Source organism: Petaurus breviceps, unplaced genomic scaffold (assembly GCF_028583685.1).
Source record: "Petaurus breviceps papuanus isolate PSGF00001 unplaced genomic scaffold, PetGlider_PUasm1.0 138, whole genome shotgun sequence".
In the NCBI taxonomy this organism is placed as follows: Eukaryota; Metazoa; Chordata; class Mammalia; order Diprotodontia; family Petauridae; genus Petaurus; species Petaurus breviceps.
This window is the reverse complement of record NW_027185694.1, coordinates 28,008,287-28,036,055: the sequence shown is the minus strand read 5'-3', so window position 1 is coordinate 28,036,055 and position 27,769 is coordinate 28,008,287. Positions and strand designations below refer to the sequence as shown.

Sequence of the window (27,769 nt, the reverse complement as noted above, 5' to 3'; positions counted from 1 at the left end):
CTCGCCAAAGGCTGCCTCATTCTACTTCAATTCTTACTCTTTATAAGCTTCCTAAAATCAAAGTTCTTTGTAGGAGCAAACCCAACCCTCTCAGTATACATACTGGGATTTACCCATCAGCACACATACCAAACTACTGGGCATCCATGCTCAAACATGACCTCGAACTGTCAGAGATCTGAACTGAAACATAGCCCCAGTCATTGGCGGCACACTATGACCTTGCCTTTTCACTCATACCACTATTCTCTGCATCAGCTCAGTCAGCCAAACCACATTAACTCCCTCTTCATGTTCCATTCTCCACATGCTCTACTCTCAACATACTATCACATGCCTCCAGAAGCCAGTTTCTAAGATACAGTTACTCTGCTGATTACTGGAATCAAGGGGATATCTCTTGGCCTAGGGTTATTAACTATTAGCAGCTGAATTCAGCCTCAGTGCTCAGCTGCTCAGACTCTGAGCAAAGCATGAGGGAGACGCTTAATAAATGTTTCATGAATTGATTTTCCACCTACTAGATGCTCTCGCTCTCTTTCTCTCTCTCTCTCTTTTTCTCTCTCTTCCCCTTTTCCCCCCAGAAGTCAGAATTCTCTACTGCTTACATTTGAATTGCATTCTAATTGTAGCTTTGTTTTATTAGTTCTCCTAGCCTATAGCCTCTTAAGGGCAGGGACCTGTTCTTACTCATTTTTGTATCCCTCACACTAGAGATAACCGAAAGATATGTATAGATCGCATATATGCAGATGTGAATTTATTGATTACCTACTGTGCATAGAGCATAGGACCTCAGTGAATATTTGTTCAGTTCAATTGAAATGAAATCTTAACTGTTGTTATTTTATATAGGAATATACCTTTTTAGTATGTTAGCCTTTCTCATGTGCTGTTTGCACTGGATTCCATTTTATGCTATTTAAATTATTCATTTAACTATACTAAGGTGTCTTATTATGACAAAAAAAACTTTAAAAAGCTATGACTAGGCTGACATTGAGAGCATATCATTTGTGATTAAAATAAGATTACAGCAAATAACCATTCTTTCTTCTGAGAACAAGATCTTGTACCTGTTTCAGTAGGTCAGCACTATGCCCAGCTCCTTACATTAGATAGTCCCTATTGCCTACAGGACGAAATGCCAACTCCATAAGCTGGCATCTACAGTTTCCCTCTATTTCCTATTTGAAGCCTCCCTTTCCAAGCTTATTTCCCTGCAAGTCTTCTGTACTGTAGCCAAACTGAGCACTAGTTTGAACAGCTCTCTGTTGTCTCCATGCTAGAAGAGATACCTTCATTTCGGCCTGTTGAAATTCTTTTCTTTCTTCTGGACAGCCCAGGTACGACGTCATCCTTGAATCCTTTTTGCATGTCTCCAGCTTAAAGCGTTCTTTCCCTTCTCGGATTTTCTTAGCACACTTTGCTAAGTGTGCTCTCTCCTTTGCCCCATCACATTTAGACTTATCTGGGTACATGTTCTATCCCTCCTAGTAGACTTAAGAGTAGAAAGTAGTAGTTCCTTAAGAGAAGAAACTGAACAATCTTTCATCCATGTACACTCACCACCTCACACAAGTCTGGTGCATGATAGATGATCAATAAATGTTGAATTGAATTCCTTGAATTTGGATATGAGTTTTTCAGGCTAGTTGCTTAGAGTAGTAACAACTCACATTACTCAGCTAATCAGATTATCAGATTTATTTCTTGTTTTCTTTCTAAATTCCTTCATTGTCCTTTCTCATTTTCTTTGACTAACATTTAGTATAGATGCCAACCAGCTCTTTATCCCAAAGTTCCAGGACACTTGTGAAAAGGGCTTTTTTTTTTCTTTTTCAGTGGGGAAGGAGAGAAGGCATTTTTCATTATTTTTATCATATATTTTTCACTGATTGAAAAAAAATAAAATTTCATTACAATTTAAAAAAAAATAGTACTTTGTAAACTGAAAAAAAGAAAAAATAATGCCTGTGAGGAGCACTGAGTCCCTCTGGTGGACTGAAGAAGACACAGGCAGAGAAAAAGGAAAGCGGGGGGGAAATGAGAAAGGACAACGAAGGAATTTAGAAAGAAAGCAAAAGACAGAGGGCAAGATAGAAGCAGAATGGAGAAAACACAAAGAGAAAATAGAGGCAAACACTAGTTCATATGATAGAGAGTAAAATACCACCAAAATTTTTTTTGGTAGTAGTCTCAGGAGGTGAGATGTCTGGAGGGGAAGTTTCTAAAATTCTTTCATTAGAAAATTGCTTACATGAGTATAAAACAACAGCATTCTGACTGTACCTTCCTAGTTAAAAAAAAATTCTAAAGCACAAATGAGCTATAGATCTTCATTATGGAGCTGCTGGACTTAGCACTTTTGCAATCAAGACACCAGAAGCCCTGGAAATTCCAAGAAGGCTGGGATAGCTGAGGATCAAAGGTCATTGAGGAATTCTCTAGGAGGTGGGCTTGGATCTATGTGAACTGGACCTTACAGAAGATACAGAACTTGGTAAGTTTTGAGGAAGGAAAAAGCTTTTTATACTGAGAGCAGCTTGTGCAAAGTACAGACAAAATAAGTAACTTACCTCTGTGATTAATAAATGTCCTACTGTGTGGGAAAATAAAGAGACTGCTCTGACTAGAATAGAAGGTGTGAGTTGGGGAAATCAGGTTCCATAGATAGAGCGAGACCAGTTATGGAAGCCAAGCCTCCCTGGAACAATTTAAAACAAGTTTGGGGAGAGTTGGAAATCAGCACAAGCTGGGCTTTAGTGGAGGGGGAGTAGTCAATATAACTCTGAATTTTTGTTCTGCCTTTTAAATGATATGAAAGAAACTATAACTGTAGTTCTCAAGCTGATACCGTGTCCCAGGTGATATTTGTGAAACTGGAAATGTACTGGTAAAATAGTCTTTTAATCTTCTTATGAGAATCTTAATGCTACACTAAAGATAATGCAGGTACAAGCAAATAGTTTGTGTATTATTTGCAAAGTGACAGTAAGTAACTCATTTATCTTTTTTTTTTTTTTTGCCTTTTTAGAGGGGGGGGAAGGCAGGGCAATTGGAGTTAAGTGACCTGCCCAAGGTCACAGAGCTAGTAAGTGTGTCAAGTGTCTGAGGTCAAATTTGAACCCAGGTCCTCCTGACTCCAGGGCCAGTGCTCCATTCACTGCACCACCTAGCTGCTCCTAACTGGTTTATCTTGTAGACCAATGCTGATGTATTGGCTCTAAAAAAATAGATATGTTCTAGAAAAGCTAAATGTAAACCATTTTAACCTTATTTTTATTGATGCCTTTAATTTTTATGTTACATTCCTTTCCAAATATATCTTCCCCCTCCTTCCTCTACCCATGTCATCCCTTGTAATAAAGATTGAAAGAAAAAAGATCAGGAAAGGTAACTCAGCAAGACTAGCCAGCATAACAGTTGTGTCTGAAACTATTATCAGAATTCCATGTCCAGAGGCCCTACCTCTGGAGTGAAGGGAGGGAGGTGCATTTTCTCAACTCTTCTGTGTGGCAGAATGTGGCCATTATAGTTACACAGCATTATGTATACACAGTATTTTATATGGAACAGAAAAGATCTCAAATTAAAAGAATTATACGGTAAATCCTTTAATAAAGTAATTAATCTATTTTATCAGCTTTGTAACTCTGCTTTTTCACATTCATCACATATAATACTTTCTAGGTTATAAAATAATTTCCTCACAACTAGTATTATCCATATTTTACAAATGCAGAAATTGAGGTTTAACTTAGGTTAAATGACTTCCTGTGGTCTCTGATAAGACTCAAACCCAGATCTGCTGTAGTTTAGTTCTTAGTTCAATTTGGTTGTCTGCCAAAATCAGCAAATGTCTTACTTCTTTATGAATCTACACCATATTCCACTGTGCCTTCTTCCCACAAATTAATGCCACCTACTTCACCCTTAAATTGATTTTAGCCAGAGTATAAAAACTAACCAGTGAACAATTACACTAAGTAAGCCAATTGGGAGATGTAACTAAAATCTGACCAATTTGTATAGTCTTTGCTCAGCTTCCCTCTTGCTTTTCTTATTCCATAACCTCTAGAGTCATAGATTTAGTGCTGTAAGGGTCTGTAGAGCTCATCTGTGCTGCACCATCATTTTACAGGTGAGGAAACTGAGGGCCCAGAAAGGTTAAACAATATGCTCAAAGTCACATGGTAAGTAGCAAAGTCAGAATTTTTGAACTAAGGTTCTTTTGGCTCTAGATCTGACATTCTTTCTACTATGGCACACAGCTTCCTTTCTTTAGGTTTGATTCCTGGATTAAATCCAATATTTTGATACTCTTTTTTTTTCTTCTCTCCCATCTGTTAATTTGGGTTATATATGCTCAAATTCCTGTGCACTGTATTTCTAGCTATAAGATTGGCCATATAGTAGTCAGGATCAAATATAGCTAAAAATATATCACTTTTTTACATTCTAGTAGTTTCTATCTGTGCCCCCAGCAGAACTCTGCCTCCTGTGTTCTTGCCCTCTATCTGGAAAATGTCAAAATAGGGCAATGTTGAAGTAGTATAATAAAATTAAAAAGGATTTTAGAGGTCATCTACCCTCTACTAAAAAAAAAGGCTAGTGATAGGAACTTACTACCTCACAAGGCAAACTCTTTTAGTTTCAAACAGCTCTACTTCTTTTCAAATTCTCTTTGTATTGATATGCGACATTGGTCTCATTTAGGACCAATGGAGCCATGCAGAATAAGTCTTCTGCTCAATTCAATAAGCATTCTTCAGCTCAATTCAACAAGCATTTAGGTGTCTATCCCTTGCCAGGCAATAAGCTTACATTCTATGGGGGGAAATAACAGGTACACAGATAAGTAAGCACAAATATGTGAAAAACACTGCAGAGTCTTTCCAGAAGAAAGTAGATCAGAAATGCTAACAAACTGGAGGCTTCAAGGAAGGACCTTGTAGAGGAGCTGGCACAAGCTGAGACTTATAAGGTGTTAAGGATTCCAAAGACCGAGACAAAGAAGCAGAACATCAGAGGCATGGGAGGCAGTCTTTGCAAAGGCATGGCAGCAAGAGATGGAATAACCAGGATGGGCCTTACCAGTGAGGCCAGATTGATGAGGATGCAGAATGAGTAGGGGGACAATAGGAAATAAGTCTGGAATAACAAATTGGAGCTAGATTATGAAGGGTTTTAAATGCAAACATGGGAGTTTGTGTTCTATTCTCAAGGCAATAGCTGAGGCTTTTTGAGCAGAGGAGTGATAGTCAGAACTGTGCTAGAAAACATCAATCTGGCAGCTGTGTGGAGTGTGGAGATTTGAGGTGAGGAGACCTCAGACGGACATTACAGTAACTTTACTCAGGTGAGGAGTGGCTGGGACCTGAATTAGGGTGGTTTCTGTCTGAGTGGAGAGAAGGGGACAGATGCAAGAGATGTTGTAGAGGTAGAATTGATAAGACTTGGCCAATGATTGGTTGGGGAAAGGGAGAGGGAATATTTGAAAATGATTCCAAAGTTATGAAGCAGGGGACTGGGAGGGTGGCAGTGTCTTCAAAAGAAAAAGGGAAGTTAGGAAAAGGGATGGATAGATTTTATGGGGGAAGTAATGAATTCTTTTTCGATTTGTTGATTTGAGATGCCAACTGAATAGTCAAGTGGGAATGTCCAGCAGGCAGTTCATGATGTAGAACTGGAGAACAGGAGAGACAAGTCTTTCACATAGCCCATATAGCTATTATAATGATTATGTCCTATATGATACAGTTTTGTTTCCCCCTAACTATCTTGGTTGCTTTCCTTTGAATATCATTGACTAGCCTAATGCAACGTGTACTGCCTGTGTGACTTTCAACAGATTACTTAACCCTCCTGGGCTTCAGAGGTCTCATCTATAAAATGATGGAGCAGAGCTAAATAGCCTCTGAGGTTTCTATTATCCTATGAACTTCTAGCTCCTAAATATCCTTCTTAAAATGTGGTACCCAGAAGGGAACACAGCTCCAGAGAGGCAGAGTAGAACAAAACTATTATTTCCCTTGTTCCAAACATTATGCTTATATTAATTAAGCTTAATGTAACATTGTTTTTTATTTGTGTGGTGTTGTTATATTGGAGGGGGCAGAGTGTGAAATAATCATTAAACATTATTCACTCATATTAACTCATACTGATAACTTCCAGAGAATATGAAGTACTTTTTTTCCCATACATCCCCTATTTTGTATTTTTACACTATAAAATGTCATGCTTTATGATTCAGTTCATCATTCCAACCTATTGAGATTTTTTTGGATCCCTAATTTGTCATATAGCATATTAGCTATCCTTCCTACCTATAGTCATTTGCAAATTTGCTAAGCATTATATCCATGCCTTAGTCAAGAAAAAAACAACTTAAGTCCTCTCTCCAAGTTGATGATTCTGTGATAATCACGTTTCTTAGTATCTAGTCATTCAGCCAATTTTTAATCCACCTAACTATACTCTTTTCCACAAGGATATGATGAGAAACATCATGGAATGCCTTGCTGAAATCTAGAGGTTTTCTGTTCATAGAATGCCTTTGATCTAATGGCATAGTTATTCTGAAAGAAAAAAGAGGTGAAATTCTTCAGTGAGGTGCAGTAGAGTGTTGAACGTTTAGGCAAAAAATGAGAGTTTGAATCCTGGATTGGACGTTCATCTCTCTAGATCTCATGTTCCTTATCAGTAACATGAGGGGGATTCAACTAGATGGTCTTTTACGTGTCTTCCATCTCTAGTTTTATGATCCTATGATCTGACAGGCCCTTAATGAGCCTATGTTGCCACTAAGTGATCACCAATTCACTTTCTGTGTGTTTACAAACCACACATTTAATGAGCCATTCTAGTCATACTAATCTATATTGGGAGATTAGTGTTAAGATTGATATTAATTATATGTCAGAATTATCATGAATTTAATATTACTCTATATGTGGGTTTATTGTACATGTAATGAAGGTAGCTTGTGGTTATTTTTGCATCTGATAAATAAGATTCAAATCAATCACTGTTCCTATACTGTTCAAATCAATCACTGTTCCTAGACTGTTAAGTCCCTAGAAACATGACTCTGCCAAAACTTAAAACCAATTAGAGTCTGTAATGTTCTTGAATGCTAGTTTCTGTATTGTTATAATTAGTTCAAACAACAATAATCTCAACTTGCATGAAAGCCCCCCCCTTTTTTGCTTTTTTGAGGGCAATTGGGGTTAAGTGACTTGCCCAAGGTCACACGGCTAGTTTTTGGGTTAAGTGTCTGAGGCTGGATTTGAACTCAGGTCCTCCTGACTCCAGGGTCAGTGCTCTATTCACTGTGCCATCTAGCTGCCCCCTGAAAGCCCCCTTTCTAACATAAACTTTCTAGGAGAAAGAATCTGCTAACTAGATGCATTTTTAAAATTCAGTCTGTATTTGAGAATTTCATTCATTTGAAGTTAACCAGATTGAAATTTTCCTTGAAAACCTTATTTAGCAATTAATTCATTTAACAAAAATTATTGAGCACTTATATACATAGCCTCATACATGGTTACTGCTTATACAGAGTTTGTGTATTATTTGGGGAAAAAAGACACATGAAAATTAAATAATACTAAAAAACATGCAGTATATCCTGCTTACATACTGTGGGGCTTTAAAGTGTGAGTATAATTGTCTAATTTGTAGAAATAATTTCCTCTCTAGTTTTATTGTTTTCAAAAGAATTTTCTATCTATAACTCCCTTAGGATGTCAGTGCAACCCAAATAAAGCTAAACAAAAAAATGAAAAACTGAACAGAATTATTTAAGGACTTTTTTTGGAAAAAGGTCTAAAACATGTTATAAAAGTCACTGCATGAGCTTTACATTTCCTTTTTAAAGTAGATTTATAAACTGAATAGATGAAGAAAATCTTAAACTTAAAAATTGCACTCAGCATTTTAAAATTTTGAGTTTTAAAGATGATCCCTGTGATAAAGATATTTAATCAAATTTTGTTCCAAATGAATCATACTCACTGCATTTGTAAATCTTAAGAGTGACAGAATGGTAACTTTGGGAGAGAGACTTTAATAAAATTGAAATTGTGAGTAAAGTAACTAATAGATTTTGATTTATGTAGCACTTCTTAGTATGTTCAAAAGATTTTACATTTTTTTAAATCCTAATTAATTTTCCCAATTTCTCAGAGTGGAAAAAATATATACAGAAAAGTAATTTGCCTAATAGCCCATAGCCAAGTGTCAATTATTTAGGAACAAAGCTAAGAGTCCCGTCCTCCTAACTTCAGAGCAGGACTGAGCCTCTAATCTGTGATTCACATAATCCTCATCCTCTTCTGCCGCTCTGTCCAGAACCCAGTCCTTGCTGACTGTCTTTTCTACCTCTCTACTTTGTGTCTCACATGTTCTGTAGAGATCCTGCATATCTGGGAGAACAAATTATTAATTGAATATTTTTTGAAATATACTATATTTTTATTTGTGTATCATTAAAATAGTGAAACTTTTTTGTTCAGTTTCTAGTCTTTTTAACAAAAAAAGCTTTTTTTCTGATTCTGTCATTAGACCATTTTATGTCTTTAATACCAAAACTAACACTACAGATCAGTAAAAGAAAAAACCCAACAACCCTAAATTCTTTATATCTTTTGTTCCTTTTTTATTCTTAAACCTTATCACTTGCATAAAATATCTGGGAGATGAAACAAGTGTAGGGTGGGTTGGCCGGAAGGGTAGATATCTCTCCTAATGGTTTTAATATTTGGGTGAGTTTCCTCCAAATGAGTGAAGTATTTCCCCTTGCTGTGTGCAGATGATCATCAGGCATATTCCATGGTGGATACCTTTACTCAGTTGCACTACCTAATGGCCAGAGGCTGCATCAACAACTGAGCATTTCACTTGGGCCACCTACCCATATACTGTTCTATTCCATTAGGCAAAAAAACTGGAAAAGTAAACAGAAGACTTACATTTGACGGTACTTCGCGATTCCTGGAATCCTGCTGAATCTGACCCCCAGCTCAAAGCTTCACACTCTCGATCTTCTCCTTGCCCATTTCGGGTTCCACTGCCTGCACCTCCTTTTCCCTTATCTGCCAGCCAGCATATCTTCCACAGTCCCACACTTCGCTTGCGCCCATCCTCCAAGGTCTGGTACACCCAATTGGGAGTAAAGGCGGCTGCGTTATTGAGAATTAATGAGACTAGGGCCACTAATACAGCCGTGGCCACCAGTTTCTGGACAGTCATATCTGACTGTCAGTTACTGTCAGTCTATTTGCAGAAGATCCAAGGGCTCGGCCAACTGTGGCACATTGAAAAAGAACTGGAAATGAAAGAGCCACCAGATATTGTTAGGGGTGGCTAGAGAACATCACCATTCATTCTCAAAGTCAGCTTCCAAGTCAACTCCAACCAGGCAAATTAACACATTCTGAGGTAGATGGGAATACTCCATAGAAGAAGTCCAAGGTGTAGCTCCGTCTTGGTGATGCAGCCTTATCCTCCTGCCTGCACTTTGAGTAGTGCCAGTCCGGAAAGGCCCATCCCTTGAAGACCAATGTGCCCCCACAATGGATCCAGAATCTTGAGCTTGTGCTCTTCCTGGGGGGGAAAGAGTATCAAATATGTGTTAGCTGAATGTTTCGATCTTCCACAGTGCAGCAAATAGAGGAAACAGAGGATCTCTTCAGAGGCAAAAGAACAGATTGGAAACCCCTTTTCCAATAATACACGACCTTGATCCACTTTAACCCAGTAAATAAAACTGGTAGTAGTTAAAGTGCACACTCTGGAGCAAGAGTGTAATGAAGAAAGGACATGGGCTTTGAGTAGCTAAAGCTCTCCCTGCCCGGGCTTCTTGCCCAGTGTCCCAGCAGCCAGGAGCAGATACTGAAAAGTAGGGATTCGGCTGCAGGGAAATGTGCATATGGTCTTTTCCTCCTGTCTTTCAGCAAAAAGGAAATGGTTGTTTTTGAGGCTGTTTTTGGTGAGCTAGAGGGCGTAGCCAATTGCAACAAACAGAGGCTCTGCCACAGCAGCCAGACACTAACAGGATGTGTTTCCTGAAAGGAAAAGACTGGGGAGACTTCTAAAGTCTTACTCCCAAGCCCACCTCCTTTCACTGCTCCCTCTCCACACCTTCCTTTCCAGAAAGGAAAGGCCAGGGATGTTGTGGAACAAAACAGACTGATTCATTTTCTCTTGAAACCTATCAATCCAGTCCCCAGTTACTGGACTGGTACCAAAGGCATGTGTTAGCACTTCTTCATTCAGCAATGAGACTCCCAGAGACTTAAGCATAGCAACTGACATCTTAAGAAAGCCAGAGAATTGCTGCAGGCCCAATACCCTATTTGCCATCTGTTCCAGCTTTATTATTCATCCCTCTAGCACACAGACTGTCACTGCTACTGCACACTAATGCTTACTATGGCACATAAGTATTGTCACCCTTGCCAAAACCATATCCTTGCCAAGGGGAAATGACTATATATGTCATTTTCATCCCAAGCCCTATACTTCCTGAAGGCAGGTGTACAAAACGTTATGCTGTGAAAGATACTTTTGGAGGCTTCTCTAGTTGCTTTACAAGACTGAACCATCCTCATTCCTGGTTATCTTATTCTGTGAACCACTAACTCACATGGCCACAAGTTAAATAATGTAGAGTTCAGTGCTGAATGAAAAATAGCACTGAATGAATGGGTAAGTGGATAGAGATAAATGAATCTTATTAATGGTTCTTAGAACAATAATTATATAGGCCCAAAGTATAGCACTGAAAATAGTGCAAGTATAATAATAATGAAGATGATAACAAAAATAATCCTTCAAATTGTATATAGTAATAATAAAAGTAGTAATTGCTTATTTTATATAACATTTTCTATTTTTTGAAGTACTTTACTTGGGAGGTGTCCACCAAAACCCCCAATGTTGCTGAACCAGATTTAAATGTAATTTGGATATGTTTAACAGACTAAATAAAAATACAATACAATATAGATATGCAATTCAATATAGATAATGTGAATTTATGGTTTTCTAAGTAAATATGGAGCCTATAGGGATAAGTTTCTATTTGAGTTTAACACCCCACTTTACATTGTCTCTTTGGTCCTTCTAACAATCTTGTTTGGCAGCTGAAAAACCTAAGTCACAGAGAAGTCAACTGATTTGTCCAAGGTCACATTGCTCATTTGTGATAGTACTAGGAGAGAACCTGCATCTCACAACTTCTCTTCCCAGTTCCAGTTCTCTTTCCATTAGACTGCATTTCCTCTCAGAGCAAAAGTTCTGGTAACATCATGACCCTAATTGTAAGAAATACCATTAGAAGAGATTTTCAAGCCTTACAAGTAACTAGTTCTGGGTTAGTTTACATTGATGATAGAAATGATAATAGAGCAGAGTCTACCTCCCAGACTCAAATAAGAACTACATGGAACCATTCCTTCTATTCACAAAATTTTAAATATATTTCATAGATTCAGAGTCTCATTGCAAATCAGATCAACAGTAATAAATGTGTTTAATTGAAGTGAAATTTTTAAAAGCATAATTCAGGTTCACAACATCTCAGAATTAATTACATTAATTACAAGGGACTTCAGACCTCATCTAGTCTAACGTATACCTGAATAGGAATTTCTTTCATAACATCTCCAATAAGTAGTCTCTAAAGCCTCTGCTAGTGATGGGAAACTCACTATCTTCTGACACAACCCATTTTTCCTTTGGATGATTCTAATTATTAGGAAGTCTTTTCCTATTATTGAGTTGAAACCTGCCTTTCTGCAGCTCCTGTCTAGTGCTCCTGGTTCTGACTTGTGGAGCAAACAAAATGAGCCTAATCCTTTTTCCACATGACTGTCCTTACACACACACACACACACACACACACACACACACACAAACACACACACACACACACACACACACACAATCTTCCAGCCCTAATTTCTGAGACTTAGGCTGACATCATGAACTGCCTATTTTACATTTCAAACCCCTCCTCTCCATTCACACTCTAGCCACCATGATAATTTATGTCCTCATTATCTCTCTACTGGACTGTTACATTAGCCTTATTGTTGTACTCCTTACCTCAAATCTCTCCCCGCTCCAATCTGTTCTCTCTCCAGCCTCCAGACAGGTTTTCCTAAAGCACAGGACCAATAAACTCCAATGTCTCCTTCATGACTTTAGGATAAAATGGAAACTCCTGCTTGACTTTTAAAACCCTTCACAACCTGGCCCCAACCTACTTTTCCAGCCTCATTATACAGTCTACCCAAACTGTTTGCTGTTCCTCACACAGGTCATTCAATCTCTCCTCTCTGTACTCTGTTCTGGCTGTCCTTTAGGCTTGAAATGTACTCTTCTCTTCACCTTTGTCTCTTAGAGGACTTTCTTTATTTTAAGAATCAATTTGACGGGAGGCTAAGTGATACAGTGAATAGAGCACCGGGCCTGGAGTCAGGAGGACCTGAGTTCAAATCCAGTCTCAGACACTTAACACTTACTAGCTGTGTGACCTTGGGCAAGTCACTTAATACTAATTGCTCTGCCTTCCCCCCTTCAAAAAAGACAAAAAAAAATTAACTTAAGTGCTACCTTTTACATGGAGCCCTTCCTGATTTCCTCCCCAACACAGCTGTGAGGATACTCTCCTAAAACCACTTTGTATTAATTTGTATATGTGTGTATATTTACATATATTTATATTTACATATTTTATCTCCTGTTTGAATGTAAGTTCTTTGAGGGCAGAATCTGTTTTGCTTTTGTATATGTATCCCCAATCCTCAGCAGAATGACTGAGCATATAGTTAATGCTTATTTATTGACTGAATTAACCCCAGTGTAAGACTTCACATTTGTCTACATTTGATTTAATTTTTCAAAATTTGGCCTAATATTCTATTCTGTTGAGATCTTTTTGAGTCTTGATTCTGTCACCCAGTTAGCTATCCCTTCCAGAAATTTGATGTTCTATCTGTGCCTTCATATAAGTGATTGATAAAAATATTGAACAGAAAGGCAGAGCATATCACTGGGGCACTCCACTAGAGGCTTACTCCCCTAGATGACATCCCTCCATCAATCAATAATTTTTTGAGTCTAACCTTTGAATCATTTCCAAAGTAACCTAACTTTACTTTCTAGTCTATAGTTCTCTGTCTTTTCCTGAGAAACTCTGCAAAATGCCTAGATGACTTCCAAATGCACTATCTAGAGTAGTTCTCTTATTTGCTAAAATAGTTATATGCCACATGTAAAAAGTGTATGATAACATCATCAAGCATTTGTAACACTACTTTTGTCAATTTGATGAAATCTATACTAAGCAGTATTTTGTGTAACATCAATATTGATCTGCTTCTATACATCATTATCAGTCAACTTAGCAGGTAAGCAAGTTTATCAAGTTCCAAGATATTTCCCCAAAGTGTCCACCTCTCTTATGCCCTACTTTGGGGAGACTATTTCAAGAAGTCTTCAAATACTGTTAATTCAGAGATTTTAATTTAGAATTGGATTTTCCTACCATTGCTGAGGCAGATAATGACTCTTTGGGTATGACTAATTTCCAAGGGAAACAAACACAAGTTTGAAAAATAAGTGTAAATATTCTGAATTTCCCTGGGAAGTAGCAGCACCTGCAGTTGTACCATTCCATCATTTTCCATTCCTTACAGTTTCTGAAGAATGGTGGCAATGAAGAAAGGGTGGGGCTGCTGATGTTTGTGCCTCTAGGAACCAGCCCAAGGTTCATCTGTTTAGACTAAGTAATTATTCTAACCCTGAAACAGATGAGATTTTCCATCCTTAGGAGGCAAACATTTGCTCACCCTATTTTCCCTGGGGGCACTGAGCATTCCTGGAATGTTCCCTTTTAGCAGATGGTAAGCTTGTTTTACTTTGTCAGCTAAGATTTGTCTCCCTCCATAGTAGAGTGAATTATTTGCACAGGGTGGGGGAGGGAAGGGAGAAGATATTGGGGGGCGGGGGGTTTGAGGGAAGGAGGGAATGTGTGATAATAAGATGGTATGAATTCGTTCGGAATTGAATGAGAAAAGCTCTGGTCTAAAGACTGCCATAGATGAGAAAACATCATCTCCATTCACTCTAGATTCTAAAGCCAGAGAAGTCAGCCTTCATTGAGCCATATACATCTATCCTACCAGAACAGAAAGGAAGGACCCATAGGAAAATGTAGGATTTAGTTGGTAGATTCTAAGTCACAGAGAGTGATTATTGGTTTGAACTGAGTCTTCCCTTTTGGGAAATGAAAGTAATCAAATCAGATTCATTAAGCACACATACACCTGGGAACATCTCCACAATAAACTGCTAAGTGCATTTCAAGAACTGTGTGTAGTCTACGTCTAGGTGTATAGTGTGAAATCCACCTTCAAGCTCTTCCTCAATGGCTTCTATGTCAAGTAATGCTAGAATCTATTGATGCTTCAGACTTCTGTAGTTAACATAGTTTACCTGAGATATAAAAGGAAGAGACTTGTCCAATGAGAACTGTTTATTGTCCTTAGATACCTTTCCTTGTCTGTGGCTTAAGCCCCTTTAGAGGCATCAATAAATTAGAAGTTTTAATAGAAATTCATGAACTGAAGGACTAGCACAAAGCTTAGCTCTGAGAATACAAGTTCCTTTCTTACAGGAAGAAGACAAATTACTTTTCGTTTTTGAACAGTTGAAGCTGAAGACAAAAACAGATCTTACTTTTTAGTTAACCTGAGACCGCTGTGTATCATTCCACCTACAGCACTTATAGTCAGTATTAATTGCACAACTGAACAGTCTTGATTAACCTGAGAATGGTTTTTAAGGGAAAGAATGAAAAGGTTTGGCAATAATTTATATACACTCTTACAGTGAAGCAGTTAGATCTCCAAGTCACACTTTGCCTTGGGAGAAAGGGCCTCTGTGACTTATTAATGTATTCCACACAGGATCTATTTCTTTCTAAAAGATCCACATCCATTTTAAGGCATTAGTCCTCTCCTGCCCCATCTGCTTTTTATTAGATTCCCTGTTCAGATTTGATGAAATGCAGCTGTAAGTTCTTTTTCCAAGTAAAAGCAAGAGAACAGGAAATTCTCGAGTTGGATGGAGACAGGGGCTAACTTCTCAGGGTGCAACGCATTCTGGAATCTGCTACAACAAGCAAAAATCTTAGGGTTTTCTGGTCCTTTATAATTCTTACAGATTTCTCTGGTATTTCTCTTGGTAGAAGTAAGATCAGGACTATTCTGTGGACATGCCTGCGTAAGAATCATGTATGTACCAAACCAGGATTCAGTTCTTTTCCTTGTTCTTCTTTAGGTGGTTATAGCAGATCTGAATTTCAACTGGCAAATTGTGAAAACAGGTATTCATAATAAGCCCCCATCATATACTTAACTTGCCCCTTATTCTTTCAGCACACCACAAGGGAAGAGATGGTAAGGTGTGATTCAGTTTTAGCCTTTTTCTAGAGTCTTTTACTAGCACATGAATTTCTTTGGGGATTTTCCAAGTGTCAGGGCTTCTCCAAAAAGCCTTCTCAGCATAGGAAAAGGTATTGAATGATTGGAGATAAAAAGCAGTGGTGATATAGTAAGAAGTGACTCTTGGGAGTTCTACACATTTATGCATTCAGTATTTCTAAAGGTTTGGTAATGAGAAATCCCTTCAAAAATAAGTGATCTCCCAAATCACTTGATGGAAATAGTTTGGATATTGGAATATAGTATTCCAATAGAGTTTAGAAATAGTTTGGATTGCTACTACTACTACTAATAATAATCATGATGATAATGTGATGTTTTCTAGGAAATACAAATGGTTTCACTGTAAACTTGAAGCTTATGACTGCTCCCAGATTGGGTCATTTCTGAGATCCACATATAGGTGGAGAGGAGTGATCTAACTAACTTTGAAGTTATCAGCAGACTGCTCTTTAAAATAGTTTTCAAATTTAACCATCCATGAAACACAACTAAATGATTAAAACAAACAAACAAACAAACAAACCCCAAAGGAAATCCCTAAAAACATATAAAAACTATTGTGGAGAAATTCAGCCAGCTATGTCTTATCAGAATCTCAAGCTATCATATAAATAGGGTTAAAATTAATCTAAAATGTTAGAAGTGGTGACCTGCTCACTAGATTCCAGTATTTGGCAAATTTTGAAAAGGAGAAAAGGCCAAAAATGGTAAAATTTCTTTCCCAAATCTTAAGTAGAAAGAAGGGCCTCCTCTTTTGGCATATCTGTCACAAGATGCCAGAAGATTTTTGATTAACAAGAGTTGAAAAGTCTCTCACAACTTCCAGCTGAAATCGTCTAATGATGTTAATTGAATATGAAGAAGTTTCATAAAGCTTCAATGAAAGCATGGTTTAGAGAAGGATTATTCTAAATTACCACACTTTTATGAATTGACTCATTATCCCATTGTTTGTTGACATTTCAGTAGAATTTCTCTGCCAGATACTTAACTCTGTAAAAGAGACAGAAAACAAGCTTTGGTTTTCTGTCCATTTTATAAAAGATGGAAATTGAAATGCAGACTTCCTTGCCCAGGATAATCTAAAGAATAAGACAAATGCAAATCTTAATAGAAAACATCTTCTTTAAGAGTGTTATGACTATTTTTAAATGCATGTAGTTTTTGAGCCAGTATGAGAGGTGGCCCCTATACTAATTAAATCACTAGTCTTGCACCCCCCCCAAAAAAAAAAAATTTGAACCATCTGCCAACTCTTTCTAGAGGAATTTGGCCATAGACAAAGTTCTGGATTTGAAATGTGAAACAGGCAAATCATTTAATCTCTTCGAGCCTCAGTTTACTCCTTTGCAAAATGGGGATAATAACACCTGGAGTATGTTCCTAATAATATTAACAGATGGTGCCTTAAGGTTTACAAAGCACTTTACAAATGTTATCTCATTGGATCCTCATATTATCCCTATTTTACAGAGGAGGAAACTGAGGTTCAGAGAGGTTAAGTGACTTACCCAGGGTCACATAGAGCATCTGAAGCTGGATTTGGACTCAGATCTTCCTGATTTCAGGTTCAGTATCCTATACATTTTCATCTAGCTGCTTCTGGGCTCAACAGAAATGTAGAAATCTTTCTGTAAATTCAGTAATGGTTGGATAGCTTTTGAAGTCTCCAATTAAGATGCAAGGAATGGAATCAATCTGATAGATAAAAAAGATAATTAATCTAGGGTTGAGTTTCATTGGTATTTTTTTTAATCATTTAAGTGTTCCCACGGTTGTCTCAGTGGTCTCCTTAGCATTTGTGAGAACACCCAAATGCCACCATTAAACCAAAATATATAGTTGAGAGAGGTTAACCCCACTTCCAAGTGATTTACATTGCCATTGGTGTTGTTGATATTAGACCTATACTTCATAAATTCACTTAACTTTAGAAAAAAAGCTATAGAGAAAAAAGCAATACTATGGTGTAGGGACATTATAAAAATGAGTTATTTTTATTTGAAAATGGATCTTATTTCTTCTCAGCAATAGAAACTTAGGATATACTTTTACTAACTAAAATGCCTCAATCTCCCTGCTCTTTTGCACACAGTAACCTGTGACTCTCAGGAAACTTGAGATCACATATCGAAAGAAAGGTATAAGTTACAAACACAAACAATAAGAATTTGTATATTCTTCACACTAAAAAAGTGGGCAAAGTATTTTACCATCCTGGCCACAGACATAATTTTTTTCGGCATGCAAGAGAGTTGACTGAAGTCATCTCTTGATTTTTCCCATTTCCCAAAGCTATTTGGATAAACAATAGATCCACTGTGAGTTGTAATAATGTGAGGCTCTGGGATTCCCATTCAGGATTGGATCTTTCATTTATCCACGAACCCAAAGGATGAGAAAACAGAGCCTGCCATACTCCTCCAGTGATAATCCTTTCCCTGTGTCCCACAGGGTCCCCAGGAGTCAAGATTTCTGGTAAACAAGGTTTCTGAATTCCTTATTGAAAATCTGGAAATAAGTAAGACCATCAGGAAAAGTGCCAGAAAATAGCATTTAATGTAGCAAATCAGTTTTCAGTGAACTTACTTAAAGTATCTCCTTGCTCATTCAGGAACAATATGGCCCAAAGCGTGGGTTTCCCCTGAGGCAGCTTCCCTTCCACCTTCCTGTTCCTCTCAGAGATGGAGTTCTTTGGGTCAAGAAAGGGCGGTTCCTCCCCCAGTTCGGCAGGCTTCCTGCCTCTGGAAACTAGTCTTTCCTACCAGGTGGGAAGAGAGAATCAGATCCTCTTCTGCCTCCAAGATGTGCTGTATCAAAGTCTAAGGCTGACAGTTTTATCTGGGAGGAAGGGGCCTCTGGGCAGGAAGCAGAGTTATGGAATGCAAGGGGAGGGGCCTCCAAGTTTAGAAATCAACTCAAGGTCTCTTTCTTTGCTGAACTAATCCTGCATCACAACCCCCACGACTCCAAAGCAGATTCCCCTTGGTCTTATTTGTAGACAGATCTGTAAGGCTGATTTTAATCCAAGGGAAAGAACTAAAACGATATCTGTTTCTTTGTTACTGTTGATTTTTTAGATTATATTATTTGTTAGAAGTATACTCTTTTATCTTGTACAAAATGACTAATATGGAAATGTTTCAGATGATTGTACATGTATAACACGTACATGTACATATATCTGATTGCTTACTATCTCAGGAAGGGGAGGGAATGGAGAGCTAGAATTTGGGACTCAAAACATTTTTAAAAATGTTAAAAATTGTTTTAACATGTATTTGGGGGAAATTTTTATTTATGTGTGTATATACACATATATACATACATACATATATATTTAAGTATACTCTTTTCCTGAAGGCCAAAGGGTTAGATCCAAAAATAAAAAATGCAAACCACATCAGTGAATTCCCAAAGTTTCTGATAAAAAAAATTGTCAGATGTTTTCCTGCTGGTGAACTGAAAAGACAAGTATCATAGGCTCACAAATGGGAGCTGGAAGGGACATTGGAGGCTATCTGACCCAGTTTTCTCATTTTACAAATAAGGACACTGAGGCTGAAAGATACCAGCTTTGGGGGGAGATCAGGAAAGACTTGATGTAGCAAGTGGTGCTTGAGTTGACTTGAAGAGAGAGAGGGAACTTTTGAGGCACAGACGAGAGGGATCATATTCCAGGCATGAAGGATAGCCAGTGCTGAGAGATGGAGGTGGGAGAGAGAATGCCATTACTGAGGAACAGAAGTCCCATTTGCGCTGATGAGACTAGAAAGACAGTTTGGGAGCAAGTGGTGAAGAACTTTCAATGCCAAAAAATGGAGTTTCTATTTTATTCTAGAGTCAATAGGGAGCCAGTGGGGCTTGTTGAGTAGGGGAGTGACACATCAGAGATGACCTTGAGAAGAATCGCTTTGGCAGCTGTGTGAGTAGTGATAGACAAGGCAGAAAAACTCATTTGGAGCCCATTGCAACAATTTTAAAATATTTTTTTCCAAGTATATAATGAAGACCATTTTTAACATTCATTTTTTTCTCAAATTTTGAGTTCCAAATTTTCTCCTTTCCTCCCCCCTCCCTAAGACAGTAAGCAATTTGATAAAGTTATATGTGTGCAGTCATGTAAAATGTTTTTCCATATTAGTCATGTTGTAAAAAAAGAAAGTTTGCAAAAATAATTACAGATAAACAGTTTGGTTTTGTTTTTTTTAAGCCACAGCTTATTGCTAAAGGACTACACACAAAAAAAGGCGGGGGTGGGGGGGGGTCGTCTTAGTTTCTACTTAACTCTCCAGAGAAGGCTTGACATCTGAAGCAACATGATGTCTGGTTATACTTACTTAGGACAAAGTTGCATATGTTCAAGAAGTCAGATCTGTGGAACCACACCCTTGAAATATTCCAGATCAGTTTTTCTTGAGCTATTTTGTCTATGTGGCCAATGACTCCGAGGAGCATGGGGACATGTGAGCACTCTCCCCTTTAATTTGTGTAGGAGTTGGGGCTGTAGGAGTGTAGGTTCCCTTGATATGCAGTAGGGAAGGAATTTCCCTCCCATTGGGTTCCTTTTCTCTTCCCTTGGAACAAGGTAGCCAGGCATATGTAGTTGGGAAGTTTACCCATAGTTTGTGAACAGACAGTTTGTTCCCATTTACCCTTTGAAAGAATGACCTTCAGCTGTGGACAAGCACAAATGCTCTTTCACTTGAGAGAATTCAGCATTGGTTTTCTGGAAGCTGAAGTCCACGGCCTTGCTTTGGGAAATAGGGTCAAGGAAGGGGACCTTATTTTGTGATACCAATGATTCAGCACCCCATGCATCAGAAACTGTGAAGATTAAAGGGATAGGGCTTGCTACACAGTGACCGTCACAACCACAGTGAGGCAAAAGTGATGCATTTGGGGAAAGTTGAAAAGAGATGATTTCTGATGGCAGTAATACCAAGCCTGTGTCCACAGAAGACTGGTCAGCCCAAGGGTTCTCGTGTAGGAGGCACTACTGAGCAGGTGTATCTGTGTTGGAGATAGGAAGATGGTGACATGTCAAGTAAAAGGGATGCAGTGATTAACCAGCCACAAGATGATAAGTACTGAATCTCCAGACAGGGCTGCTGGGTGGTGAAAGTGGAATCATGGGATCTAAAAGAGTTGTATACAGAGATTGAGAAAAGGAGCTCCGTGAAGCTACTGAGTCTATAGAGGAGTCTGAGACCTAAAGCTTGGACCTCAAACCTCCTGATAGAGAAGTAATGCACTTAAAATGCACAAAGAGACATATAATTTTGGGGCATGGAAAATGGCAGACTATGCAGCTATGTATTCAGAGCTTTCATTTTTCATATATATTTTCTCAATGAAGTTAAGAGTAATGGGAGGGAAATCTTTTTTCAATTGTTCATTAAAAAATAAAAACAATAAACTTTTTAAAATGAAAAAGTAAATAAAACTGGGATGTCACTATGATAGTGCTGTAAGTCAGTGGCTGTGTGAATCTGAGAGGTTGAATCTAGAGGCCATCCTTTCTTCTACTTGGCACTTTAGCTTTAGTAGTGCCTCCAAAATGGAGGCCGCGTGCTAAGCCTGGCTCCCTAGTGGCCAGTCACAGTTCTGTCCAGGCTGGGTCATCTATGGGCCACAGGACAGTGACCCAAAGATATCTACTCCCAGGGATTGCTTAGATAACCCATCCAGTGGCCAGACTGAAGTACAACATCCTGAGCATGATGTGTGAGGATGGCACTTACATAGGCAGGCAGTACCTGCTGGTACAGCCAGTCGTAGAGCCTGTACAAATTTAAGGTGTATGAGCTGAATGTATGTGTCCTCAGTATGTAACCTGCATGTATAAAATTTCCTGTTTATATGCTATAATCTGCCCTATTGGTCAATGCCCTGTACCACCTATGCACCTCTAATGCATTTCACAAGGGACTGCAGATGTCTTTCATGAGGTTGAGGTGGAATGTGGCTGGCAGCTCCTGGTCCTGTGGGGCTGGTCTGTGATCTCTCTTCCCAAGGTGAGGTTTTCCATGCACGTGGGGGATGGCGACTGCATTTCCTACTCAGCTCTTCTCACTTCTTAGGAAACAGAGTGAGAGTGGACAAGAGAGGCTCCTGAACATGCATAGGGGTGGGAGAGGAGTCTTCTGTCAGGGGGGTCCCTCTTAGCTCTTGAGAAAAACCTTTGGGTAAAGAGAGCTTCCCACAGAAGAAAGAAACGGAGCTACTTGGCCCCTAGCCTAGGGACCCAAACCCAACGCTCTTTCCACTAGGCCGTGGTGATATGGCCCAGACGACGTCATGAAGGAATGACAGAGTCAGGGCTTGAACCTTCCTCTTCTGGCTCCAGGCCCAGTGCTTCGGAGTAAAGGACTAATTAGCAGCAGTCCCATAATAGCAACTGTTCTGTCCCAGATGGCACCTTTGGTTCAAAACTAGGGGAAGGGAAGGGAATAAGCATTTTTATGGAACCTACTATGTTGCAGGCACTGTGTTAAGCACTTCACAGATATTATCTCAGTTGATCCTTACAATAACCCTGCAAGGTAGGTGCTATGATTATCCCCATTTTTCAGTTGAGAAAACTGAGACAAACAGGGTTAAGTGACTTGCCCAGAGTTACACAGTTTGTGTCTAAGGCCATACTTGAACTCAATTCTTCCTGAATGCAGGCCAAGTGCTTCATCCACTGTGCCACCAGATGCCTCTAGGCCCTCATTCTGTACTATATTCTCTTTTGTAACTGTCTGAAACAATTCTGAGAGGAAAAACTATTGGAGAGGAAAATGTAGTTGAGGATACTTTCTGAATTCCAAATAGTTGGATATTTTCCCTCTGACAAATTGAAGGCTTTATGTGAGAGTAACATTCTATAATCCAAATGGAAATATAATTCCCTTTCTACTATGAGTCACTTAGAAGCCCCTGAAGTGTCAGATGATAAATGAGTCTGTTGCTCAGTTGAGGAAACAGAGAGTTCTTTGCCACAACTGTTTGTTATTTGTGTGTGATAGAGGAAGGCTATCAGACTGTCTTGGACTGGAATGCAGCTGGCCTTGTGAAGGTCAAAACACAAAGATACATAATGGGCAGCCTTGTCCAAAGATAGCTCTGACTTTTTCTAGAATGTCCATCTTGAGTGGTATAGAAAAGAAACAGAAGTTAATTGGATAATTTCTGTTGTTATTTAGTTGTTTATAGCCATATCCAACTCTTCATGACCCCTTTGGGTATGTTCTTGGCAAAGATACTGGAGAAGTTTGCATTTCCTTCTCCTGCTCATTTTACAGATGAGGAAACTGAGGCAAATAGGGTTCAAATGACTTGTCCAGGGTCACACAGCTAGTAAGTGACAAGCTGAATTTGCACTCAGGTTTTTCTGACTCCAGGCTCAGCATTTTATCTGCAGTCCTATTTCAATAATGTGGAAGGTTTTTATTTGTGAGAGAATGCAAAGAATGGAGTGAAAATACCAGTTAATAATATTGTTGTTGATGTAGGGAATGTGATGGGAAGCAGGACCTTTTAGCCTTCTAGAGGATAAGCTCATTAAGTATAACATTCCCTATTTCCCTTTCTCCTGCAGTGAAGCTGTCTGGGAAAACATGGCCCGCATGTGTGTGAAAACACAGCGGCTCGATGTGGCCAAGGTGTGCCTTGGGAACATGGGCCATGCCCGAGGAGCCAAAGCACTACGAGAGGCGGAGCAAGAGCCAGAGCTGGAAGCCAGAGTGGCGGTCCTAGCGATTCAGCTGGGCATGCTGGTAAGGCTGTCCCACTTGGGCCCTGGCAAGGAGCAGGCAGGCGGGCTGAGAGTGAGGACCTTTTTCTTTTCCTTATGATTAATAATAATAATATCCAACTTTTATGTAATGGACGGGCTGCTCTCATGTAACAGCAAGCACCCAGCATCCCCAGGGTGGCTGCCAACACAGGTTCTTAGATCTGCTTTTCTAAAGGAAAGCAGCTCAAAATGGGTTAACAATCTTCCTTTAATCAATCAAACATATATCATTTACCTAGTTCAGGGGGGAAAGGTCAGCACTCCAAACTTCAGAGTATACAGACAGAAGTTACAAGAGAGAGAAACAGATCAAGCAGATGGGCTTCCAAACTGTCCAACCATTACATCCATACCAAATCACAGTTACCAGAGAGGGAAGCATCAACATCTGGGTTTTTCAAAGGGGGGGGGGGGGCTCTCAATGGCTCCCCAGAGTCTCATCTGGTCAAATCACACAACACTTCTCAAAGTGAGCCCCAAAGCAAAGCCTCACATCAAGGATTACTGGGTCAGAGAATGTAACTACCCTCTTGACCCACTGCCCAATCACACAGCATCAAGGTGTGGGCATTCCTGAAAACCAAGCCTCATGCTACAGGCTCCATGTGAACACATTCAGCCTATTAAAGGGCAGAGTATATTTTCAAATCAAGGAAGGTTTTCAGAGTCCCTTAAGCCTATCAAAGGGCCTAGGGGCAGGGAAGATCTTTAAATTTGCATTTCTATCACAACTCACTAGCCAAATCCTCCCATTATACTCCTCTAAACTCAGGGGTCTTCCCCAGCAGAAGGGCTGGAAGTCAAAGGTGTTCAGAATAAAAACATCAATCAGGTATGCAACAGGTTGTTTTATTCCCACACAGAAAGGAAACACTGCACAGTAAAGATGCAGAATGATTCCATTTCTTTGAGAGGCTAATATGCAAGGCTTATTGGGACCTTTGCAACAGGGCTGCTCATTGGCTAGTTTACACTTCATCTCCACTGAATACAACACAATGAACACCAAGGGGCATCTTTTCTTTCTGGGGGCTTCTCTTTCTGCAGATGGCTATTTCCCTTTCAGCTGTTCTAGTGCTGCTGCTACCACTACATGGCTGCCCTGGTTATAGGACCTGGCGCTTGGGGACAGATACCAGCTGACTGGTACCAAAGGAAAGGAGACATACCCAGAAGGCAGATGCATTGCAGACACAAGGCTATCTAGGAAGGTGTGAGCTCATGGGGTTCATGAAGGGAGAGGCATCTGACCTAACCCATGAGGGTTGTCTTTACACCTCAAAGCTGGCAGGGCAGAGAGGGAGAGCTCCTCTTTTGGAGTCTTTTCTATTCGCCCTGCAGCCATTTAAAAGGCTTTTCATCTTGACAAAATAAACCAACAGGAAACTGAATAAAGGAAGGGTCCTTTCATCACCCTTGTCACAGTCTCACACAGTTAAGGACTAGGACTAGGACTGAGACAGCACTGGCCAATCTCCTATTACACTGAGACAGCACTTTCAGATTTTCAAAGCATTTTATATACATCATCTCATTTGATCCAGTCTTATGAGGTACCCATTGAACAGATGAGGAAACTGGGACTAAGAGAAGTTAAGTGATTTGTCCAGGTTAACATAGAGAGTAAGTATCTGAGACAGGATTCAAACTTAGGGCTTCCTGGTTCTAAGTCCAGTACCATATATGCTCACCACATCCCCACCCTGCCTGGCACCAAGACTCCACTAGAACTGAGCATCCATGGCAAGCAGAAGTTTGATTCTGCTTAAGTGAATCAATTTTAGGGGCAGCAAGGTAGGGGTTACTTCAGATCTATTTCAACCTTTCTTCATCATGTAATTAATCCTGATACATTTTCCTGTGACTGACTCTGCCGAGGAGAAATAAAAGTTTCCCAATGCTAACCAGAGCCTCTTCTAAGGGGAGACAGAAGAACTTCCAAGGTGTTTTTCATTTTTTCTCCCTCTCACCTCCTTCCCCGCATTGGGGGGAAAAAAGGAAAAGAAAAACGGATCCCTTATAACAAATTATCCCTAGTCAAACAGAACAAATTCCTGCCTTGTCTGTGTTTTAAAAATAGAAGTGTTATTCTATATCTCGAGTCCATCTCCTCTGTGAGTAGGGAATATGGTTCCTTATAGGTCCTCAGGAATCTGAATTGGTCATTGCATTGATCAGAATACAAGATGAAATCAGGAAGAAGTCTTTTAATATGATTTATCTTTACACTGTTGTTGTTTTATAAATATTTCTCCTGCTTCTCCTCATTTTTCTCTGCATCAGTTCATACAATCCCAAGTTTTTTTCTGAAACCATATCTTTCATCATTTATTAAAGTATGATAGAATTTCTTAATTTGTTTGACCATTACCCAATTGATGGGCATGCCTTTATTTTCCACAAGAACTTCTAGGTTTATAATATATTGAACTGAGCTTTTCAAAAAGAAACAACATATGAAAGCTTGAATTAGAGAATAAAAGAATCTTTATAAGGTTTCTCAGTGGATTTTCTATGACACTGGTTGTAGTGCCAATGCAATATTTATAGCACCCATGATCACGATAAAGACCGTAACTATTAATATCTTATGACATTCGATCACAAAATATACCAAACTCTCCATATAGAGGACAGAACTGAAGCATTTATTTAGACACCAGAAAACTGAATCTCAAAACCAGTAAGTCGATTCCATCATAGTGCCAAAGATATTAAGAAGCCATAATAACGCTGAGAGCCACAGCATGCTTCAGCCTTTCCACAAACCAATACAAGTTCAATATTTACTTATAAACCTCTTTCCCACTCACTGTCTCTCTGGCTCTGGCTCCCAGCTTCCTGTGGGCTCTGCTGCACCCTTCAGCAAATTCTCTCCATCACAGGCTCCATGTGATTATACTCAGTCTCTTAGGGGGCAGAGTTTACTTTCAAAGCAGGGGAGGTCTTCAAACCCCCCCCCCAGGTCTATTAAGGGGCAGGGAAGATCTTCAAATTCTCGTTCCCATTATACTGGTCTATTGAATTATCTTGTCAAATCACTGACTGTCTCTGTGCTTAGAATTCTGATAAGTCTTATAAGAATTCCACTCATATGGAACTTAGATTACCAAGAAAAAGTTGCTGGTGGTGGTAGGACTATAGTCCTCGTCAGAATTTGATGCCTTTTGCTTCCTTCTGTATTACTGAGGGACAGCAAGTAAATTGGTGCCAAGACCCTTATGGTAACCAGAAGGCAGAGAAGAAAGCTCTGGATCTGGCAGTAGAGAAACCTGAGTTTAAATGCAACCTCAGATACTTACTAGCTATGTGACCCTGGGCAAGTTACTTGCCATTACATTTCTGACTACTTCAGTTTCCTTATCCATAAAATAGAGATAATAATAGCACCTACCTCTCTGGGTTGTTTTGAGGATAAAATGAGATACTTGCAAAGTACTTTGTAAACCTTAAAGTACTAAAAACCCCACTATTGTTATTAGGTGGGTCACAATATGTACTTAGGCTAAAGAACTGTGCATATTATGCACAAGGTATAGGTGCTTGGTATGAGGTCATACAAAGATGAAAAACAACAATCTTTTCCTCAAGGAACAAACAGTCTAATAGGAGGTACAAGAACATGCTCAAAGAAATATGGCACCAGTTAGAATGGTACTGGAGCAAAGAAAAAGACAAGACTGTCCAGGAAGCCTTAGAGAAGAGAGAAGACTTTCATTTGGAGGGATCAGGAAAAGCTTCCTGGAAAAGATGGCATTTGATTAGAACCTGGGAGTTAGAGAAAGGTCTCAGCAGACTCGGGGATGAGGAGAGAGTGTATGTCAGACATGAGGGATGGTGCTTGCTAGTAGCACACTGTTCCCCACTGGGCTTGATGCAGTAGCGCACTGTTCCCCACTGGGCTTGATGCAGGCGTGTCCCCTGGTGTTGGGTTTGATGTTGGAACAGCATGAGCTACTCTGTAGATAGTCTTGGTGGGTTGTTGTCCTTCGTTCTGGAAGAGGACCAAGATGGCATCAGCTAGAGTCAAGTTACCATGTGTCTGACTGTGTCCGATCAGAGCAATATGAGCTCAGAATACTCTACCACAGGCTGGGTACAAATGATCCATGTGAATGTTTGGGGTGAATTCTCTAAATCTGCTCATCTCAAGTTTCTGTTGAGCTACTTCAATTCTGCTTTGCTCATAGAGCGCAACTCCTTCTCATGGGCACACCATGCTGGGCAGACCTGTGGCAGTATCTCTCATGTCACAGAATCATTTCCCAAGTTTTCTTTTTTAGCTTTTTGGAGGGCAGGGCAATTGGGGTTAAGTGACTTGCCCAAGGTTACACAGCTAGTAAGTGTTAAGTGTCTGAGACTGGATTTTAACTCAGGTCCTCTCGACTCCAGGGCCAGTGCTCTATTCACTGCACCACCTAGCCACCTCCTAATTCCAAAGTTCTTAAGAAAGACATCG

The 27,769-nt window shown here is 39.4% G+C and overlaps 2 protein-coding genes across 3 annotated transcripts in view; one reads left to right on the top strand and one right to left on the bottom strand.

Annotated features, from left to right (window-relative positions):
- TMEM204 (transmembrane protein 204) overlaps nt 1-18,398 on the bottom strand; it is a 51,985-nt gene extending 33,587 nt beyond the window's left edge. Inside the window, exons 1-2 of the mRNA XM_069108917.1 lie at nt 18,117-18,398; nt 8,982-9,615 (exon numbers count right to left, since the gene is read on the bottom strand). Coding sequence (XP_068965018.1) covers nt 8,982-9,261 — 280 coding nt within the window. The 5' untranslated portion in view covers nt 9,262-9,615; nt 18,117-18,398. The remainder of the gene's footprint in view (nt 1-8,981; nt 9,616-18,116) is intronic.
- IFT140 (intraflagellar transport 140) overlaps nt 1-27,769 on the top strand; it is a 179,590-nt gene that overhangs the window by 135,617 nt on the left and 16,204 nt on the right. For both annotated transcript variants that reach the window (XM_069108847.1, XM_069108852.1), the window contains one exon: nt 23,113-23,290. In XM_069108847.1, the coding sequence (XP_068964948.1) occupies nt 23,113-23,290 (178 nt within the window). The remainder of the gene's footprint in view (nt 1-23,112; nt 23,291-27,769) is intronic.